At 32.1% G+C, this 18,260-nt stretch overlaps 1 protein-coding gene and 1 pseudogene across 13 annotated transcripts in view; both read right to left on the minus strand.

Moving 5' to 3' along the window:
* LOC145292166 (3-phosphoinositide-dependent protein kinase 1-like) overlaps positions 1 to 18,260 on the minus strand; it is a 145,345-nt gene that overhangs the window by 22,759 nt on the left and 104,326 nt on the right. For 8 of the 13 annotated variants that reach the window (XM_080138366.1, XM_080138364.1, XM_080138369.1 and 5 more), the window contains 7 exons: positions 17,729 to 17,869; positions 16,996 to 17,140; positions 14,293 to 14,429; positions 12,013 to 12,112; positions 7,696 to 7,764; positions 4,163 to 4,259; positions 190 to 366 (listed from right to left, as the gene is read on the minus strand). In XM_080138366.1, coding sequence (XP_079994492.1) covers positions 190 to 366; positions 4,163 to 4,259; positions 7,696 to 7,764; positions 12,013 to 12,112; positions 14,293 to 14,429; positions 16,996 to 17,140; positions 17,729 to 17,869 — 866 coding nt within the window. The remainder of the gene's footprint in view (positions 1 to 189; positions 367 to 4,162; positions 4,260 to 7,695; positions 7,765 to 12,012; positions 12,113 to 14,292; positions 14,430 to 16,995; positions 17,141 to 17,728; positions 17,870 to 18,260) is intronic. The other 5 variants (XM_080138373.1, XM_080138365.1, XM_080138374.1 and 2 more) reach the window with 1 other exon arrangement.
* Positions 474 to 695, minus strand: LOC145292584 (U2 spliceosomal RNA; annotated as a pseudogene).

An 18,260-nucleotide genomic window follows, 5' to 3' on the forward strand; every position in this document is an offset into this window, starting at 1 on the left:
TTATGTAATTTTTGGAATATGACATTTTTTTCGTTCCATCATGGGTATGTGCATCATACACTTTTTATTTTATTTTTTTTTTTTTTAATATGGGGGAATTTTAGAAAAAAAAAAACAATTTTGTCTAAACTAAAAAATTATTTGAAAAATAAAAAAATCCAAATAATTAAGAGATGATAAGAGCTATACCCGGTAGTTGCTCCACAGACTGGGGTTACTGGGTGTGGCAGGAAGATAGGGTATGAGATCTGGGGGGTCCTGTTCCCAAAGCTGGTCCCAATTAATTCCCTCAAAGAAGGGATGTTTCTTCAACGGTCCAAAGCCTCCAACCTCTGGACATCCTAATCTCTTAGTAGAGTCCAAAACCTGAAATCAAAAACAGAATCTGTATAAATAATAATAATGTATCTACCTTTGTCTGTATCTACATCATCACACCCATTGAAAAAAATTTGATTGTTCGATTACCAAAAATGAAATGCAAAAAAATATTTAATGTACCTATTTACTATGCCTCCCCACGAGACAGAGTTAGACACCAGGGTCGTTTTTTAACGTGGAGAAAAGGTACAAAAATAAAAATTGTTTCAGTCGTGGAGGATTTCTCCTCCACCGAAAGAGAACAAGAAATAGAAGTGCAGCATCTGAAGAACAGATACTACACTTTGATCTTAACCAAAAGGCAAAAAAATATTTAATGTAACCAACTTTAAAAAATAAGATTTTACTCATTTCAAAATGAATTTGTGATGAGGATTGATTATTCATATTATTTGTATTTATGATTGGAGTAGTGTTCTCATCTTGAATGTTATTTTCACGTTTCAGTAACTGAAACCTTCAAACTTCTCCAAATACCTGTGGCATAGTGGATACAGTACTTGATAAAATTCAATAGCAAGTCATAATCTTCTGGTGGTTGTAAGTTCAATCCTCAGTGTGGGTGATTTGTCTTATTTAAAGAATATTGAGCTGACAATGAACATTTGGTACTTATGCAGAATAAGGATTGTGCTATCGTTAGAAACTTTCCAAGCAGATACGTAAAACATTGGATGGTGCCAAACAAAAATTGTGATTCTTGTTCCCCCATACAAATACGAGCCAATTTGTTTCAATGAATTGAGAAATGAAAACATTCTTTTTCTTGTTACGAAAAAATACAATGAATAATTATTGGACAATTTTTATGAAACTTGAAAAAAAAACATTCATTGTAAGGTAAATTTTATGAATAAATATTTTTTCATAACTGATAGCAAACATTTTTTTAAAATTTTTTATGATTTATTTTTGTTCAAATTAAATATTTAGTTTTTAATAATAATAAACCAAGGATAGCAAATAAATGTCATTTTTTAAATGACATGGGTTGCTGCGATTTAATTGTTTCAGTAAATATTTTTATGGAAGAAGAGACAAGATTTTCTTTATGTTATTAATCCTGAGAGACATTATTTTAGGATAAATATTGTTAACACTAAATCATACAGATGGATGAAGATGCTGTGGAATGCTCATGGGATTCTGCCAGTGAACAAACAGAGAGGCAAACAAAGTCTATTCAAGAAGATTGTCACGACAGAACAATGACAAATTCATGATTAGATAAATCTGTAATGTAAAATCCAACACGTTTTTCGGAAATCACTACATTTATAGTACAGTATAAAGATAAGGACGTATCGGTTATGCTGGTACAGTCATGTAGAACATTCATCCTCCTGAATAAACTGCTGCAGAAGCAGGAAGGTTAGCCTTCTAAGGAAAACTAAGAAGCAAGTATAGAGTGCAATTGAGACAGTTGACATGCTGAACTGTGAGAACTGGAGAATGAGATTGTGAAACAAAAACATCTGCCATCTGGACAAACGAAAAGTGATGTTAAATAAAGAGAAAGAGAGGGGGGCTGTACTCAGTGACCATAGTTGGATAATATGGATGAAGTTTATAAGAATGATTAGGTCACGCATTATTTAAAGTCAAAGGTCATAGTAAAGACTTGTAAAGATTGACCTTCTGTGATACTATCAATCCTCCCACCCACCCCACAGTATTAGGAAGCAAAAAAAGAAAAACTATAACAGAAAGAGGAAATAAGTTGATCAGCAGAACAAAAAATATAGGAAGTAAGCTTAGTAGTAAGACAGTGGGGAAGAAGTTGGTTCATAAAGGCATACAAAGGCGTTCGAAAATAGGATTGTTAATCAAGGTGTGGCGGTAACTGGGACAAAAAAAAAAAAAAAAAAAACGGACATAGAGGTTAATATATTTAGAGTTAGTTTACAACAGTTTCTAGTTGGGGACAGTTGATAGCAGGTTGCAGCTTAGACCAGATCAGAAGAGCTTTAGGAAGCCAAGATGAGATTAATTAATCTACCGATTGACAAACTTGGTCTCGACAGACAACTAATAGTGGATGCTAGCGCCTAGAGGGATGTGCCTCATGACGGCGTCCTACACACACCTAGAGTACAAGTGATATCTGCAGCGGAATGTATCAGAGTCTTTTGTTTCTCTTCAATTTATTTTTTGTGCTTGTCAACACATGCTCCCCCTCGTCAATTGCCAATCTGTGAGAGAACACATAGCTAAAATGAGAATTGATGAAAAAAAAAAAAAAAAAAAAAAAAAAGAAGACCATGGCAACAATTGTAGTCGAGAGGGATCACAGAGTTTCAAGTTTAATGGTATGAAAACCTAATTTCACAGGCCAGAGAAAAATTATTCATGGTGTTAGATGAATGGGAACCTGTTGAGTTCAACCATGTTTTTTTTTTAATGGAAATCGTTCCAGACAAGGCAGGAAGCCACTTGATGTAATGAGTTAGTAAAAGAAAAGAATTTTACTTCAAGGTAAAAAGCTTGCTAATGATAAGTGTTAGATGAAATAGATTCTGACCTAAAAAACAGCAATTCTTCCCTCTTTGTCAGAAACATCGCTCATGAAATATAAAGACTAATAAAATAAAGAAAATGATAGTTAAATTTGAAGATTCACGTTCTACTCTTTTGAAATTTTAACATGGAGACGAGTTAATAAAAAACCCTTGAGACTCCAACTAAAAATAAATGTTGGATCATATTTTCTTCTAACAGCTTCATAATTTTCCATCTCGGCCTCATTTTTTCTTTAACTGAAAAACAGAGGCGTTCCTATAATCGATCTGTTTTGTTGATTTGATTTTTTTTTGTTTTTAGATAACTGCAATATTTAATAAAACGTATAATTTACAAGAGTTTAAATTTTTCAACAATGGTTTCCATGCAGGATCATTTATAAAAATAAAAGGTGGCCATTCATGATCCACATTCATATTGAGACTGAGGTCACCTGAATGCTCTTTATTATATTCTGGTTTTTCTTAGCTGCTTTAAAATTCACTACCGACGATTACCCTCAAAGATGTATGCAACACTTCAAATCATGGAGTGATAACATGGCTTTATACTGATCAATATTTTCCACTCTTAATTGTGAAACAAAAAAAGTGTTAAATGATTGATGTACAAATAAAAAATCTATGTTGCGATAATTTCTTCATTATTACCAGTGATGTTGGGTGGAGAAATAGGAAGAGAATTATGCACCAGTATAAATACCCATATATTTTTGAACATAACATATTCTTAAGCTTAGCTATCCCTCTATCACTAGTCTCTTCTGCTTAGACAAGGTCCCCTCCCCAACAAGTCTCCAAACCAAGCTCCAACTCCTGCTCCATTGCCGTAATATTGCATCCCTGTGCTTGTTTTACAAATACATTAATGGAATATGCTCTGATTAACTCATAGCACTTGTGTCCTTCTCATTGTATATACCCTTGATTAAGCTTACAAACAGCAAAATTCCACCCCTTCACTGTATAAGTCTCTAGAAGCCTTCTGCTCTGATAGTTTCTCCCCTTGGACTGCTATATTTTGGAATTTTGTCCCTGTTTCCTGGCTGTATTAACATGCAGAAGTTAAAATGTAATAGAAACAAACATCTTGCTACTCAACTCCCCACAGTCCACTGTAGACATGATTCCAAATAGTAGCTGTTTACATTTCAAGTGGCAATATAACTTGTTTGGAGTCAAAAAGAGTATATTAAAAAAAAAAAAAAAAGTCAGTTTAGGTGTTTCTATTTTAAACCTCAATGCCTTCAAAAACAACTTACCAACAACTTTTGTACCAGATCTTTAGCAACTGGATTGAATCCATCTGGAAATTCATACTCCAATTTTAAAATTTTCTGGAATATTTGATACTCATGGCTGAAATTATAAGGAAAAGTATTTAACATTAGAAGTATTAATAAGAATACACCTGTTCTCTTCCATAATATATTAATGTTAGAAAATTTTTGAAAGGTCTTCATGTATAGATACATACAGCATGAAAGTTTAAAAAAAATAGCTTTTCAAGTAAAAATAACTATTCTCAAATAATTATCAAGAAAAGAAAATCATTTTTTTTTGTTAAGTATATACAGTTCGTATATATATACTTAACGATATATAAATTTTGTTTAACTATATATATATATACACACACACACATATATATATATATACACTTGTGCCCGATATTATTCATACCCCCCCTTGAAAATTGAGTTTATTAGGTGTAACTTTGTAAGAATTTATTGTTTACGTCCATACTGATACATATTCTTAATAAACCTCTTCTGATCATTTTCGTCATTTTAAAATTTCGGGATACTTGTAATAAAAGAAATATACAGCTATTTATAAAATCTGCAATGTTCAAAAATAATCATACCCCCTTATTTTTTCAGTATTAATCGAGTTTCTGACTGTTTGTTTCCTGTTTGATTCTTATTTTGAATGCTTTTATACAACCTTTGATTAATTTCATTTCGTTTTTTGCATTGTTCAGAAATTAAAATCATATCAACTGAAAACCAATAAAAGAATAAAAATTATTAGAATGGGGAAGAAAAAAGAGCTTAGTAATGATCTTAGGACTAAAATTGTGAATTCACATAAGGATGGTTTAGGTTACAAGTCAATTTCCAAGACATTTGAGGTCCCTACAGCAACAGTACAGAGCATCATCAAAAAATTCCAGAGCCACCACACAACAAACAACTTGATTGGTAGAGGAAGGAAAAGGAAACTGTCTGCTAGAGCCACCAGGAATATTGTAAGAAGTGTTAATGCAAATCCAACCACCACTACTAAGGACATTTTAGAAAATCTGGAGTCTTCTGGCATAAAAATATCAAGGCAAACATTGCAAAGGACTCTGCATGAAAATGGTCTGAAAGGAAGAAGACCAAGAAGGACTCCATTGCACACCGGAAAACACCTTGCAGCACGTCTAAAGTTTGCTAGGACCCATGTGAATTCTCCAGAGTCCGTTTTCTCAAGTATTTTGTGGACTGACGAAACAAAAATTGAATTGTTTGGCCATATGGATGCTTCTTACGTTTGGAGGAAGAAAGGAGAAGCTTACAACCCAAAGAACACCATACTCACGGTGAAACATGGTGGTTGTAGCCTAATGTTTTGGGGCTCCTTTTCGGCTAGTGGTCCAGGTAGTTTGGTCAAGATAGATGGAACCATGAAGAAGGAGCAATATTTGGAGATACTCCAGAAAAACATAAGACAGGATGCGGAGAAGCTCCATTTAGGACCAAACTGGGTCCTTCAACAGGATAATGATCCAAAACATACTGCCAAAATAGTCAAGAAATGGTTTGAGGATAATCAAATTAATGTTTTGGAATGGCCTAGCCAGAGTCCCGACCTGAACCCTATCGAAAACCTCTGGCACATATTGAAAACTGAGGTTAAAAAGCGGAAGCCTAGAAATTTGAGGGATTTGGAGAACTACTGCATTGAAGAATGGTCAAAAATCAGTGTTGATGCTTGTAAAAACCTTGTTGATAAATATCCAAAACGGTTACAGGCAGTTATTATGAATAAAGGGCATGCTATTGAATATTAGTAAGAGAGGTATGAATAATTTTGAACTAGTGCCATTATTGTTTTTCTTTGTATAATGTTTCAAACTTGCATAATTTATTTATTTGTTGAGTTTAAATTAAATGCTTATGCTTGATTTATTGTTTGAAATCCCTTTAATATTATCTACCTTCTGGTTTGAGCAATATTCTTATAGAAATCTCAAAGATCCGAGGGGTATGAATAATATCGGGCACAAGTGTATATATACACACACACACAGTCCTGGTCAAAATCATAAGACCACTTAAGAAAGTAAGCGTTTACGCATATTATCAAATTTTTAATCAAACGAATAGTTGAAACCATTGCCAAAAGGGAAAATATGATAGAAAAAAATGAAATCTGCTTCATTCGAAACCTTAACCCTGATCTAATAATTATTTTTTAAAAAACAAACATTTTCACCTGGTTAAAATGATAAGACCACTGATAATTTATCTAACAAAAGGCAATTATAAATTACTAAAAAGGGCCTCAGTATTTAGTATAGCCTCCATTATTACAAATTACTTCAAAAATTCTCTTCGGCATGCTTGTGACAAAGTTTTTTATCAGTTGCGAAGGAATTTTATCCCATGTACTGAAAACTGAATCAGAAAGTTCCTTTATCGAATCATACTGGGTTCCATCCTTGAACACTTCTTTTGCCATCCATCCCCTTACTTAACAATATATATATATATATATATATATATATATATATATATATATATATATATATATATACTTAACAATATATAAATTTTATTTCTGACTGTAATTTTCAATCAACTAATTGTTATTTACAACAAGACACTTCTTGGAAAATAAACAAAATTTCTCTGTTTAAAGATGATAAAAGACTGAAATACATATCGTTTAAGATAGGATATTTTATTAGATGAAGAAAAGGATACAAGTAGAAATCCCTTTGTATTGGTACCACTTCTTGCTCTCCAAAATCAACAACTATCAGTATGTTAAATAAAAATATTTTTAATTTAATTTACTCATTAACCCACAATTTAAAATATCATAAAACGCATCTAATATGTTATTTACAACTCTACATGCAAATTGTACAGTTTAAATACTTTTTTTTTGTGCATAAAATTTTATTTTCGTATCTCAATTTTGCTTCATTTGTGATTAATTGTTTGTAAGTACATATTCAAAATATCTGTATTATTTGGACTAATGTTCTCATTTTGAGTGATATTCTTACAATGTTTTTGCCAATGTAACTTCCAACTCTTTTCAAATGTATTTTACCGAACTCCGAAATCCTTTTGTCAAACTTGGGAATCTGCATGGAATTTTGAACGGAACCCTTTATTTAATCCATACTTTCAATCTGTCAGTCATGACCAAGTAGAAATCTTAATTCGAAATTATATTTAGTATCGCCTGCATTAAGGATTGAACCATCAACTCCCAGAAGAGTGTCATGTAGAACTCAATTTTACCTATTACTTGTGAAAAGAACCAGATAAAATACTAGATGAAATTCAAATAATCCTAATGATTAATCCTCATCTCAAAAATTCAGAAATATAATTTTAAAAATATTTTATAAGGAATTTATGCAGTCATAAACATGTCCCCTATGATGTATGCTGGCCAAAATGTGCCTTCTATGATGTATTGAATAACATTCTAAATTAATACAAAATACCAAATCTTTTTTTTTTTTTTTTTTTTTTTTTTAAGGTGAACAAATGAAGATTTTAATACTTACTTTCCCCAAAATGGGGGAAGACCCGAATGAAGCTGATAAATTATACAACCCAAAGCCCATAAATCAGAACTGGAAAAAAAAAAAAAAAAATTAAATACTTATAACAAAATTTCAATCTAACCAATCATAACTACAAGTTTTCAAATATAGCTGTTTTTACATAAGTTACAAGAAAATCATTGAAAAAAAAAAAAAAATTTAACTTTTTGGATGGATGCACATCTAACAAATTTCTTTTTATTATTATCAAAAAATTACAGAAAAAAAAAAATTATATTCATGCAAAGGATTCATTTCATCATGTAAGTTTATGCTCCACCCCAGGCAAGTTGAACCGGCTTCTTCAGTAGGAAGAAGTTTCATGGTAATATCAAGTTCACAAGCAGTCCTCAATCGCAAGTATACCACAGTTAAAGGGGATGGTTTTTGCAGGGATATGTTGATGTCCTCCTACATTCAGCACCTGGTAATCCCAAATGGTCACCAATATGATATTGACCATGCTCACTTTTTTCTAACAATATCCGAACATAGCCTTACTATCTGTTTGTACTCCTTACTCCTCCAACGATGTCCTGTGGGTGATGCCACTAAATTTGGCTGTTCTGGGTCCCAACTGGTCACCTGGCACTTGGTAGTTACTATGCCAAAAGCCCTGGATGTTGAAAGGCCCTAGTTCAATGAACTACCACTCTCCCCACATTATAAAAGATCAAATGGGCAATTCGTCCAGCATTGGTCACTAAAGCCTATATCACTGAGAAACAAAGTTCATTTCAAGCCAAAATAAGAGAAGAATAACAAGCTGCTGATCAATCCTTTTATATGAAACAAATTGATTATTCATTGAAAGATTACACAACTCTGATCATTTACAAATCCTAATGTTTATTTCTGGAGGGCACTACTGGTAAAGTTTGGGTGATTTTTAGGGTTTAGCAATCACAACCCTAAGTCAAGAACCACTGTTTCAACAGCATGGATTCTGTGGATGAGCAGAACGGAATCTCTAAAGTTCATTATGTTTCACCTTGTATTGAAAATTAGATAGGCATGACTACCCCTCTTCCAACAGAATTCAATTCATAATTCTTAATTATGCATAATTGTTTCAAATTTCCAACAATATTCACAAGTCCTAATTCTGCAGAGGATTTAACTTGGTTGGCCAGTCATGGCCAACCAAGCCCGTCCTTCTTTGGTACCAATCTTTCACTGTTACCCTGACAGAGGGCGGTTCTTCTTCTCTTTAAAATTGATCTTTCGTAATTATGTGTTTTCTAAATTTTCATTAACCACAATTCCTCTTTGTATAATTGTTATCAAAATTTTAACCACAAGAAAGTGTCTTTCAGCAGTTAATTAATCATCAATCCCCGTCTCATCATCTCCCCACACATTAATGTGTGGTCCTTTTGTTTACTGGTCTCCAATTTTGTTACTTTGGGTAAGTAATATCTTTTTGGCACATTTCAAAAGACACGTTTATTCTTCATACAAATAACTGATTAACTTCAGTGACTGGTGTTGAATTTGGTCTGCTATATCTTATGTTTGTTTATAACGTCATTTTAATATCAACTCATTACCATATCAATTCATTCCAATATTGTAAAAGTTATTTTTATTTTGTGGCTTACTCAAGGCAGAGGACTCACCTGCCACTCATGACCAGTCAGCGGGGCAACTGTTGACACAATAAAACCCTCTGATAAATGTCATTCCTTCTTCTCATAACATAAGCTGTTCCTTTTCCCAACATCTTGAGAAAAGCGAGATTAACAAACCTCTTTCATTATCATGTCCCATCATTCTTCATTCAATTAATTTGGAAGTTTTCTTTTACCAAAACATTGTACAAGTTGGCCATAACCAGGGCTTGTACAGATTTTCAAAGCCTCCTCCAGACAAAATTAAAGCTTTCAAAACAAAATTTGATATATAAACAATGATATAATAAATGAAAAAACTTAATTGACAACAGGAAAAGACATTTTCATTTATACACAAAATATGCATGTCGACAATCATATTTACATTCCCTGACCCACTTATACAGGGTGACCCAAAAAAACAAAAACAAAAGCTAAATGGAGGCCATCTAGAACATACGCTGTAGAACGGAGAAAAAAAGGCCCAAGACCCTAGTGTTTTGATGTGATATTGTGAATATAATAAACTAGTTATAACCAAAGTTTCATTTCATTTGGACAAAACACTAAGAAACGTGGCCTAATTAGAGTTGGGGCCCGTTTTTTTGTATTTGGCCAACCAAGCGCAATTAAACGTTATTTTCCCCATTGTGGGTTGGTCTACACTGTGTTTGGTTTACTTTTAAATTTTTGGTATTGTTAATACAAGAGTTACGTCCCTTTGTCACAAAACTACCTGATGTTATGTGCAAACATCCACAATAATATGATGTAATTTCAGAACAAAGTATTTTGACTTTACTTTTAAGATTTAAAAAATACTCATATCTTTATTAATACTTAAAAAATAATTTAATAGTATTTATTTTGATTTTATTTTTAATATTACACAAATTTTTATTGGGAGTAATACGATTTTCAAGGCCTTTTCAAGACATTTTCCATATTTTCAAAGATTTTTCAATGTAATAGAAATAAGGCCTTTTCAAGGCAAAAATCAAAGTTTAAGGACTTTTTAAAGTCTGCGTGAACCCTGTTAACTTAATTCAGCAACAATGTCACAGTTTAACTATTCTGAATACTTTATTGTTCTCGTCATCCATTCTTATTACATGTTAGGAAATGATTTAAAAAAAGGGGGGGGGGAATAATTCATTAGCAGAACAAAAGTATAAGAAGTTAAGATTACAAATCAAGGTGTGGCGATAACTAAGACAAAAGACTGGACATATAGATCAATAAATTTAGGAGTCAGAACTAGTTTTACATACAGTCTTAAGTTAGGGGCAATTGACAGCAGGTTGTGGATCACAACAGTAATGGCCCCAAACAGATAATTAAGATGTGAACAGTTACATTTAGAAGGTCATTTTCTGCAATGGTATCACATACACACTCAAAGCACAACTGATATTTACAGAATGTACTGGAGTCTGTGTTTTCTGTGAGTTTGAATAGTTTTATTTTTTCATACTTGTTAAACAGTGCTTGCCAACTCAACAGTCGCAAATATGAGAGGCGATGAAATGGCCCAAAAGAGAAGAATAGAAAACAAGAAAAACCACAGTATTGGGGTGGTGACTGTCGAGAGAAGGGAAGCACATGGCTAGAGATATCTACAGTGTAGGGGTGGGATTTTGCTGCTTGTTAGGTTAGTCGGGGGGGGGGGGGTAATTTACGTCGTGGGGATACAAGGGATTGGAGTTTGTCAGAGCACCTTCCATTAAAATAGATATAAAATAGCCAAAGGGATGCAACACTTCGTCGATGGGACAAAGGTGGGAGTTTGGTTGACAATGCGGGACTTCACATGTTCTTCATTCAATCTTCACACTTTTCTGTTGGAAATAAACTGTTTACTTGATGCGCTTTCTCCAGAGTGAAATTGCAAATTGGTAATAATTTCTTTCCTTAAAAAACTGCTGGCACAGTTCCAAACAGTAACCCCTTATGCCCAAGTGGCAATATTCCCTGTTAGAAGTGAATTCAAGTAAAATTAATAAAAGTTTGTATTGTGCTATTTTCCTCACCAAGTATTACTGTAACATTACTACCATCGCAAAGGGACAAACGAAACAAATAAATCCGGTTTTGATGTTTTTCTTTTTAACACAAGCATTTATTACTGTTATTTTCATCACCAATAAAAAAAAAAAGTCTCTCGCTGCCACATATCCATTTTAGCCTGTCATTTGTTTCTCTTCTTTCTCACCACACGCTGGGCACAGCCGACCAATACTTGTCTGTGACTTCACATGTCCATTTCCTTCTACATCGTCTTTTTTTCATTATCCTCAACGCCAGCCATATGCCAGCCATTTCTCGCCTGCTTCTTTACACTTCGTTCTCCTCGATGCTGACTTTGTTTCTGCCGCAAGCACGCGCTGCATTTTTCTCCTTTTTTTTCCTTCCTCTTCTCACATACCTTCTAATTTGCATATGAGCGTTTTTCTGCTACTGCTAAGCTCTTCCGCATGCTGGCCATCCTTCGCTGCTGCTGATACTTCCCACGCACTATGTTAAATTATTTTCACGTAACCCTTTCCCTAACCAACAGATCATTTACTTGAATCTTTATTCTTCCAGATTTTTAACTAATACTGATATACAATAAAACAAAAAACAAAAACAGGATTTTTTTTTTTTTTTAAATCAGTCAAATTACCTGAAGGTACTCTTGCTAGTAAGTACCTCTGGTGAAACATATTGTGCTGTTCCCACAAAGGATTTCCGCCGCTGGGTATTGCGATTTTCTCGGCTGCCTTCTGAAATTTAACAAAAAAAAAAAAAAAAAAAAAAAAAAAGGTTGTTTTCCGTGGAAAAAAATATCACTAAAAATGGAACATGATGCAAAAATCGATTTAACAAAAAAATAAAAAATAAAATAAAATCTTACGGTAAGACACCATGAAAGTGGACCCTACACACATGCATGTTTCGTATAAAGACACTTTAACAATGCTCCCTTGCAGCAGAACTACGCATGCACAAGCGGTTTCATCTCTTATTTATGCATTCTTTTTTTTTTTTTTATAACTTAAATAAATTTAGTTCATTTTCTTTTTTTTGTGTGCATTGATATAAAAAAAAAAAAAAAAAAAATTGGTGCTTCTGCACTTTACAACCCGCACTATTTTTTCCATAGTATTTTCAAATTTTACAATATCTTTTTTATTGAATTGTTAGGTGAAAGTACAGAATAATTACAAAACACCCTCCCTTCCCCATGTTAAGTATTAGGTTTCTAAATAATAGCATTCAAAAATAGACACATGTGCATGAAAAGTGAAACAAAATGAACTAAATTTATTTAAATTAAAGAAAATTTATTGGTTTGGACAACTTGGAAATGAATTAAATTAACATTAAAATAAGCACGCGTGGAGAAAGTTGTGTACCAATTTTCCTCCAAGAAAAGGAACAATTTATTTTAAAAATAAAATAAAGTGCATGAAAAAAAAGAAAATGAACTAAATTTAAGTTAAAAATTATTTTAGTAAAAAAAAAAAAAAAAAAATGAATGAAGGAGTAAATAAAACAGACGATACTGCTTGCGCATGCGTTGTTCTACTGCAAGGGAACATCGTTTAAGTGTCGTTACAAAAAACATGCGTGTCTACTTTCATGGTGTCTTACCTATCTTACTTCAACTATGAATTTTCTAATTTTTATATTTTCCATTTACTTTATTTCATAAAACCTTATTTGAAATTTAAAACCAGATTTTAGCAACAAATAAGTCCATGTAAATTTTTTTTTTATTTTACTGGTTTTGCTTACAAATTCTATGAATTCTGAAACTAGGCCATGCCAAGAAAATAGTTGCTCATTCAAAGAGAAACTTTCCAGACGATCTAATCAGAACAAAAATTTGACAGTTCAGTCATGTGATTTGCCATGATCTAAGTCTCCCAACATACAACCAGACATTTTTGGAGCTTTTAACCACTTAATGGGAGAGTGTAGTGTGGAGAAATCAGAACAGTCAGCTGAAAATGGTGAACAATCTTCAACTGATTCAAAAGTGGATCAAAATACCATAAAATAATCCTAGCCTGTGTGATATGTGACATTCTGGTAAAAAGGATTGCGTAATATAACTGTAACAAAAATAAATATGCAACATAGATATTAAATTCATAATATGTGGATTATCCAGATTATTGATCTCATCTTTAGTGTTATTTACACAATGTTTTGGTCGATGTAACCTCCAACTTTTTTTATTTGTATCTTGTCCAACTCTGAAATCTGTTTGGAATTTTAACAAGGGTAGCATGCTCTCATTCCATCAGCTAAATAATTCACAATTGTATTTTGAGTGTCGCTCGCACTGAGGATTGAACCTTTAATGCTCAGAAGCATGTAACTTATAACTGAATTTTACCAAGTATTTTATCCACTATGTCATGGGTCCTTGGGAACAATTCTGATATGAATGTTGGAAGCCTAAAACCTATTTTTGTTTTTAAAAGTATAATCTTTCAACTTATTACTACAGCTTGATATATATATATATATATATATATATATATATGTGTGTGTGTGCGTTCAGACGATTAATCAGAATTGGAAAAATCGGAACTTTTCGAGGTATCAAAATCGGAAAATTTTTTAGCCTAGAGTCATTTGAACATTAAAAAAAAAAAAAAAAAAAAAAAAAAAAAGCATCAATCACTAATGTTTAGAAATTTTAAAAGAATCGGAATTTATATCGGAATTAGAAATTTAGAACAGAATCTGTAATTGTATCAGAATCAGGAAAAATTTTGGAATCATCCCATCACATATATATAAATTATTTATAAATTTAACAAAGATTTCAGAATTTGACAAGATACAACCAAGTTTACATTAACTGAAACATTTGTGCGAATAACAGCAGTTCAAATAATCCAAATTATCAATCCTCATGTTCAGTGTTTTTTTTTGTTTTTTTTTTTACCTGGCTGGCCAGATTCTCTGGAGTTTTTTTCTTCGTTCTGCTGGACATCATCTTTGCCTATGATTTTTGCAGATCCAAAATCTGTTATTTGTATATGCATTCTATCATTGAGTAATATATTTTCAGGCTTCAAGTCTCTGAATAAAAAAAATAAAAAAATTATTTCAGGTATGAAAATGAAAAGTCAATTCATGAAAGAGGTTTTACTATTTATGTTTGACTACATTCATCACAATTAATGTACGAGTAATTGCTGCGACTGCTGACGATGATGATTCACTATTCAAGCAACTTTGACACCAGCAATCTCCTGAATCCATCAGCGAAAAACATAGGTCCATATGTGCCTGATATACAACTAAATTTAGGCTGTTTAAAATGTAAGATTAGCTCTTGCCGATTCAAACAACCTGATCAGCAGCAGGAACTGATCATAGTGTTTGTATCTGATTGTGTTTTTTTTTTGTTTTTTTTTGGACAGGTGGGTAATTAAATCATAATTGTTGTGTACTATTTAAAAAATTAAACTGATGCAAAAGTAAAATATTTTTCTACAAACTTGAAGGGCAGTTTTTATAAGTTGGACTGGGATTTTATTTATTTATTTTTTTTTTTACTATAAAACATTAGACTCAATTTCCTATAATTTTAATAGTTGAATATTGTGATTAAATCATATACAATTTTTTTTTAGAAAACTTTAAAAGTGATTTGTTTACTCTAGTACCCTTCAAAATAATCTCCTCTGTCTGCAATGCAGGTGTTGTACCGTTTCAACAACTTCTGGAAGGCCTCATGGAAATCCTCTTGTGTGAACATGTCAATGACCCTCGTCACAGCCTCTTTCATCTCCTCAATTGTCTTATAACGACAGCCTTCAAGGTTTTCCTTGAGCTTAGGGAATAACTAAAAGTCACAGGGAGTGAAGTCTGAACTTTGGGGAAGGTGAAGAACTGTCTTGATGCCCATCTTAGTAAATAGTCTGATTTTCTCTTAGCACCCTTCCAAATCTTCAGTTCCTCGTGAATAATTGTGTGTACAGTTCCCTTACTGACATCAAACTGTGCACTTATTGTCTCTATAGACACACGACAGTCATGGAATTCTTTATTTGGCCAATCAACTCTGGTGTTTTCACTTCCTTACTCCTCCTGCACCTCTCATCATCCACCACAGATTCCTTGCCTTCCTTGAATCTCTTATGCTACTCAAAAACTGATACTGGATTCATGCAAGATGGTCCAAAAGCAGTCTGAAGAATTCCATACATTTCTGTGGCATTTTATCCAAGTTTAAAATAGAATTTTATTGCATATTGTTCTTCTAAAGTGTTTTCATAACTAGATTGCATTTCTAAAATTTATTAGCTGTGACTGTCAGGCTTTAGTAGGGTGCATTTCAATTCCTGAATGTAGCTGTTCATTTTAATCTAAAGTCATAAAAATTGGTCAGTCATCTCATAAAATTTATAGCAATAACATACTGAATTTTCAGGAATCTATGACTATTTGAAGTGCCATGCACAGAAACTGTCTGGAAACTTACTGAAGGCACCTTGTGTGTGTGTTATATATTTTTGTATTTTATTTCTTATTGATTTAAGGATAGAAAAATGGAATATTTTTAAAAACAGAATTTTTGGCAGCTACATGCGACCTTCTTCAGTGTAATGTAGTGTAGTGTGATGAGCGTGTAAAAGAGAGCGAAGTAAAAATAATTAAATAATTGTAGTCAGAACTCAAATGATAGAAAATTGAAGAAAGAAAAGTTTGATGCTTGTTTGAATGCCTGCTATATTAAAAAAAAAAAACAAAAGAAAAATCTGTATAATGTGATAGAAAGAAAATATATTACAAAAATAACAAATTGTGATTTTATTTTTATAAAGAAAATCATTTTTTAAGTTAATTTGAGATTTTCCAATGTTCCCATGTCAAAATCGGCTTTCTAAAGTCTTGCAAGTTTGAATTATTTGGAGCCATTTTGGTACGTACAGTTTAATCAAGACATTAAAAAATGAAAACATCCCCAAAAAAGTTATATTGTACGTATTCGTTTTGGACTGAAGATCTCAAAAAAAAAAAAAATTTCACCTAATTGGATTAATTAGGTTTTTTTTTTTTTTTTTTTTTTTTACAGCAGCAAAACATGTTATGAGAGCACAAAGAAGGTAGCCATCTTTGAATTTTTTGAACACGCCACAGGGAGATAACTCAGTTTTACGTGCCGACACTCCTTCCTTATCTTTAATACTAGCTTTTCTTCCTAAAAATAAAAACATGACTAGTTTTTGCTCAGTATCATAACAAATTGTTTTTTGACTGTAAAAAAAGAAAACTTCATCAAATTAAGCGAAATTTTTTTTTTTTGGAGAACTTCATTCTATAACAGATATGTATAATATAAGCTTTTTCAATATTTTCATTTTTTTAATGTCTTGATTAAACTGTACAAGTACCGGTATTTCCCTTATTTCAAAGATGGTGTTATATGAATACATTTCGTTTGGCCACAAAATTTGATTTTTTTATTTAAAAATAAAAGTACTCGATCACTTGATGATTTTTGGTGTACAATATTTTCTTTCCATCACAGATCAGTATGCCATATAGATTTCTTTTTTTTTTTTAATTTTTGTTTTTTAATATAGGAGAAATTCTGGACAAGTACCAAATATTTTTTTAAGGGGAAGTAACTGCATACCTGTGAATGATCCCTAAACCATTGAGATATTCTAGTGCTGTGACAATCTCTGCAGAATAAAATCGTGTGCAACTTTCATCAAAAGACGACAACTTCCGTAGATAATCCAGCAATTCTCCTCGCCGTGCATAGCTCAAAACAAAATCTGATACGTTAAGAAAACAATAACTTTCAAAACTTCTTGAAAAATATGAACAAAATAAGGAATAAGTGTTTATAAGTACACAAAAAATATTCAGTAACAACATCTTTCATAGTGCACTTTTGAAAAATTTCTTCCGTGAACCCTGATCAATGTCATCAATCATTAAATCTTCTAAAAAAATAATCACAACACTATTCTTATTTACTTGCAATCCCATGTGGACTAAATTAAATGCAACGTCGTTTTTATTTAAAATTCAGCTTTCAAAAAAGGTATTCTGGATTGTAACAAAAATTAAAATTACCTCAGTCTAGAAGGACCTCTCCTTCAAAGACCGAGAACAGAACAAAGTGCAGCATCAGAGCAGATACTATTTATATTAATTTATTGATTTCATTAACCTCCCATTTAATATATATATATATATATATATATATGTATGTATAAAAAATAAGATATTCTGCATGCAATGGATGCCTAGTATTGTGTAAAGCAAACAATGGATTTCACATGTAATTAGAGCAGGTGCACATTTTAAACTCTTTTCACTCTCTCTGCAGACAACCTATTATATAACTGAAAGGATACACAGTCTGTCTGTATCTTGAAAGGTGCAGTAGAGCCGAATAAAGAATGGATGGTTGCTAACACTTGTCAGCACTTCCTTCTCCCTCATCACATACTGAGTTTTCTTCTCCCGCACGATATGCTTTTTTTCCAGTACTTTAACTGAAAGAAAAAAAAAGAACAATATCAACATACACACAATAAACAAATAGAAATAGAAATGGATACACACAGAAGAAAGAATTATACAAAACAATATCAGAAACTAGCTGCACTTACCCCAGAGTCTTTTTTTTTTTTTTTTAAACCTAAATCATTATTTTGTTAATAAATTCTGAATCTTACATTATTACAGTATTGCCTGGTCATTCATTAAATTTAACTAAATTATGATGAAACTAATTCATTTTAAGTTAATATTTAATCTCTATTAAAAAAAAAATATATATTTGATGTAAGTACTTTCCAAAATTATCAAAAAATTTTTAAGTCAGAAATGACTATTTAATATTTTAGTTTAAAATTTTGAAAGGTCACAAATGATTTCAATCGT

The sequence above is a fragment of the Euprymna scolopes genome, chromosome 13 (assembly GCF_053919585.1).
Source record: "Euprymna scolopes isolate OS-2025 chromosome 13, ASM5391958v1, whole genome shotgun sequence".
Classification (NCBI taxonomy): domain Eukaryota; kingdom Metazoa; phylum Mollusca; class Cephalopoda; order Sepiida; family Sepiolidae; genus Euprymna; species Euprymna scolopes.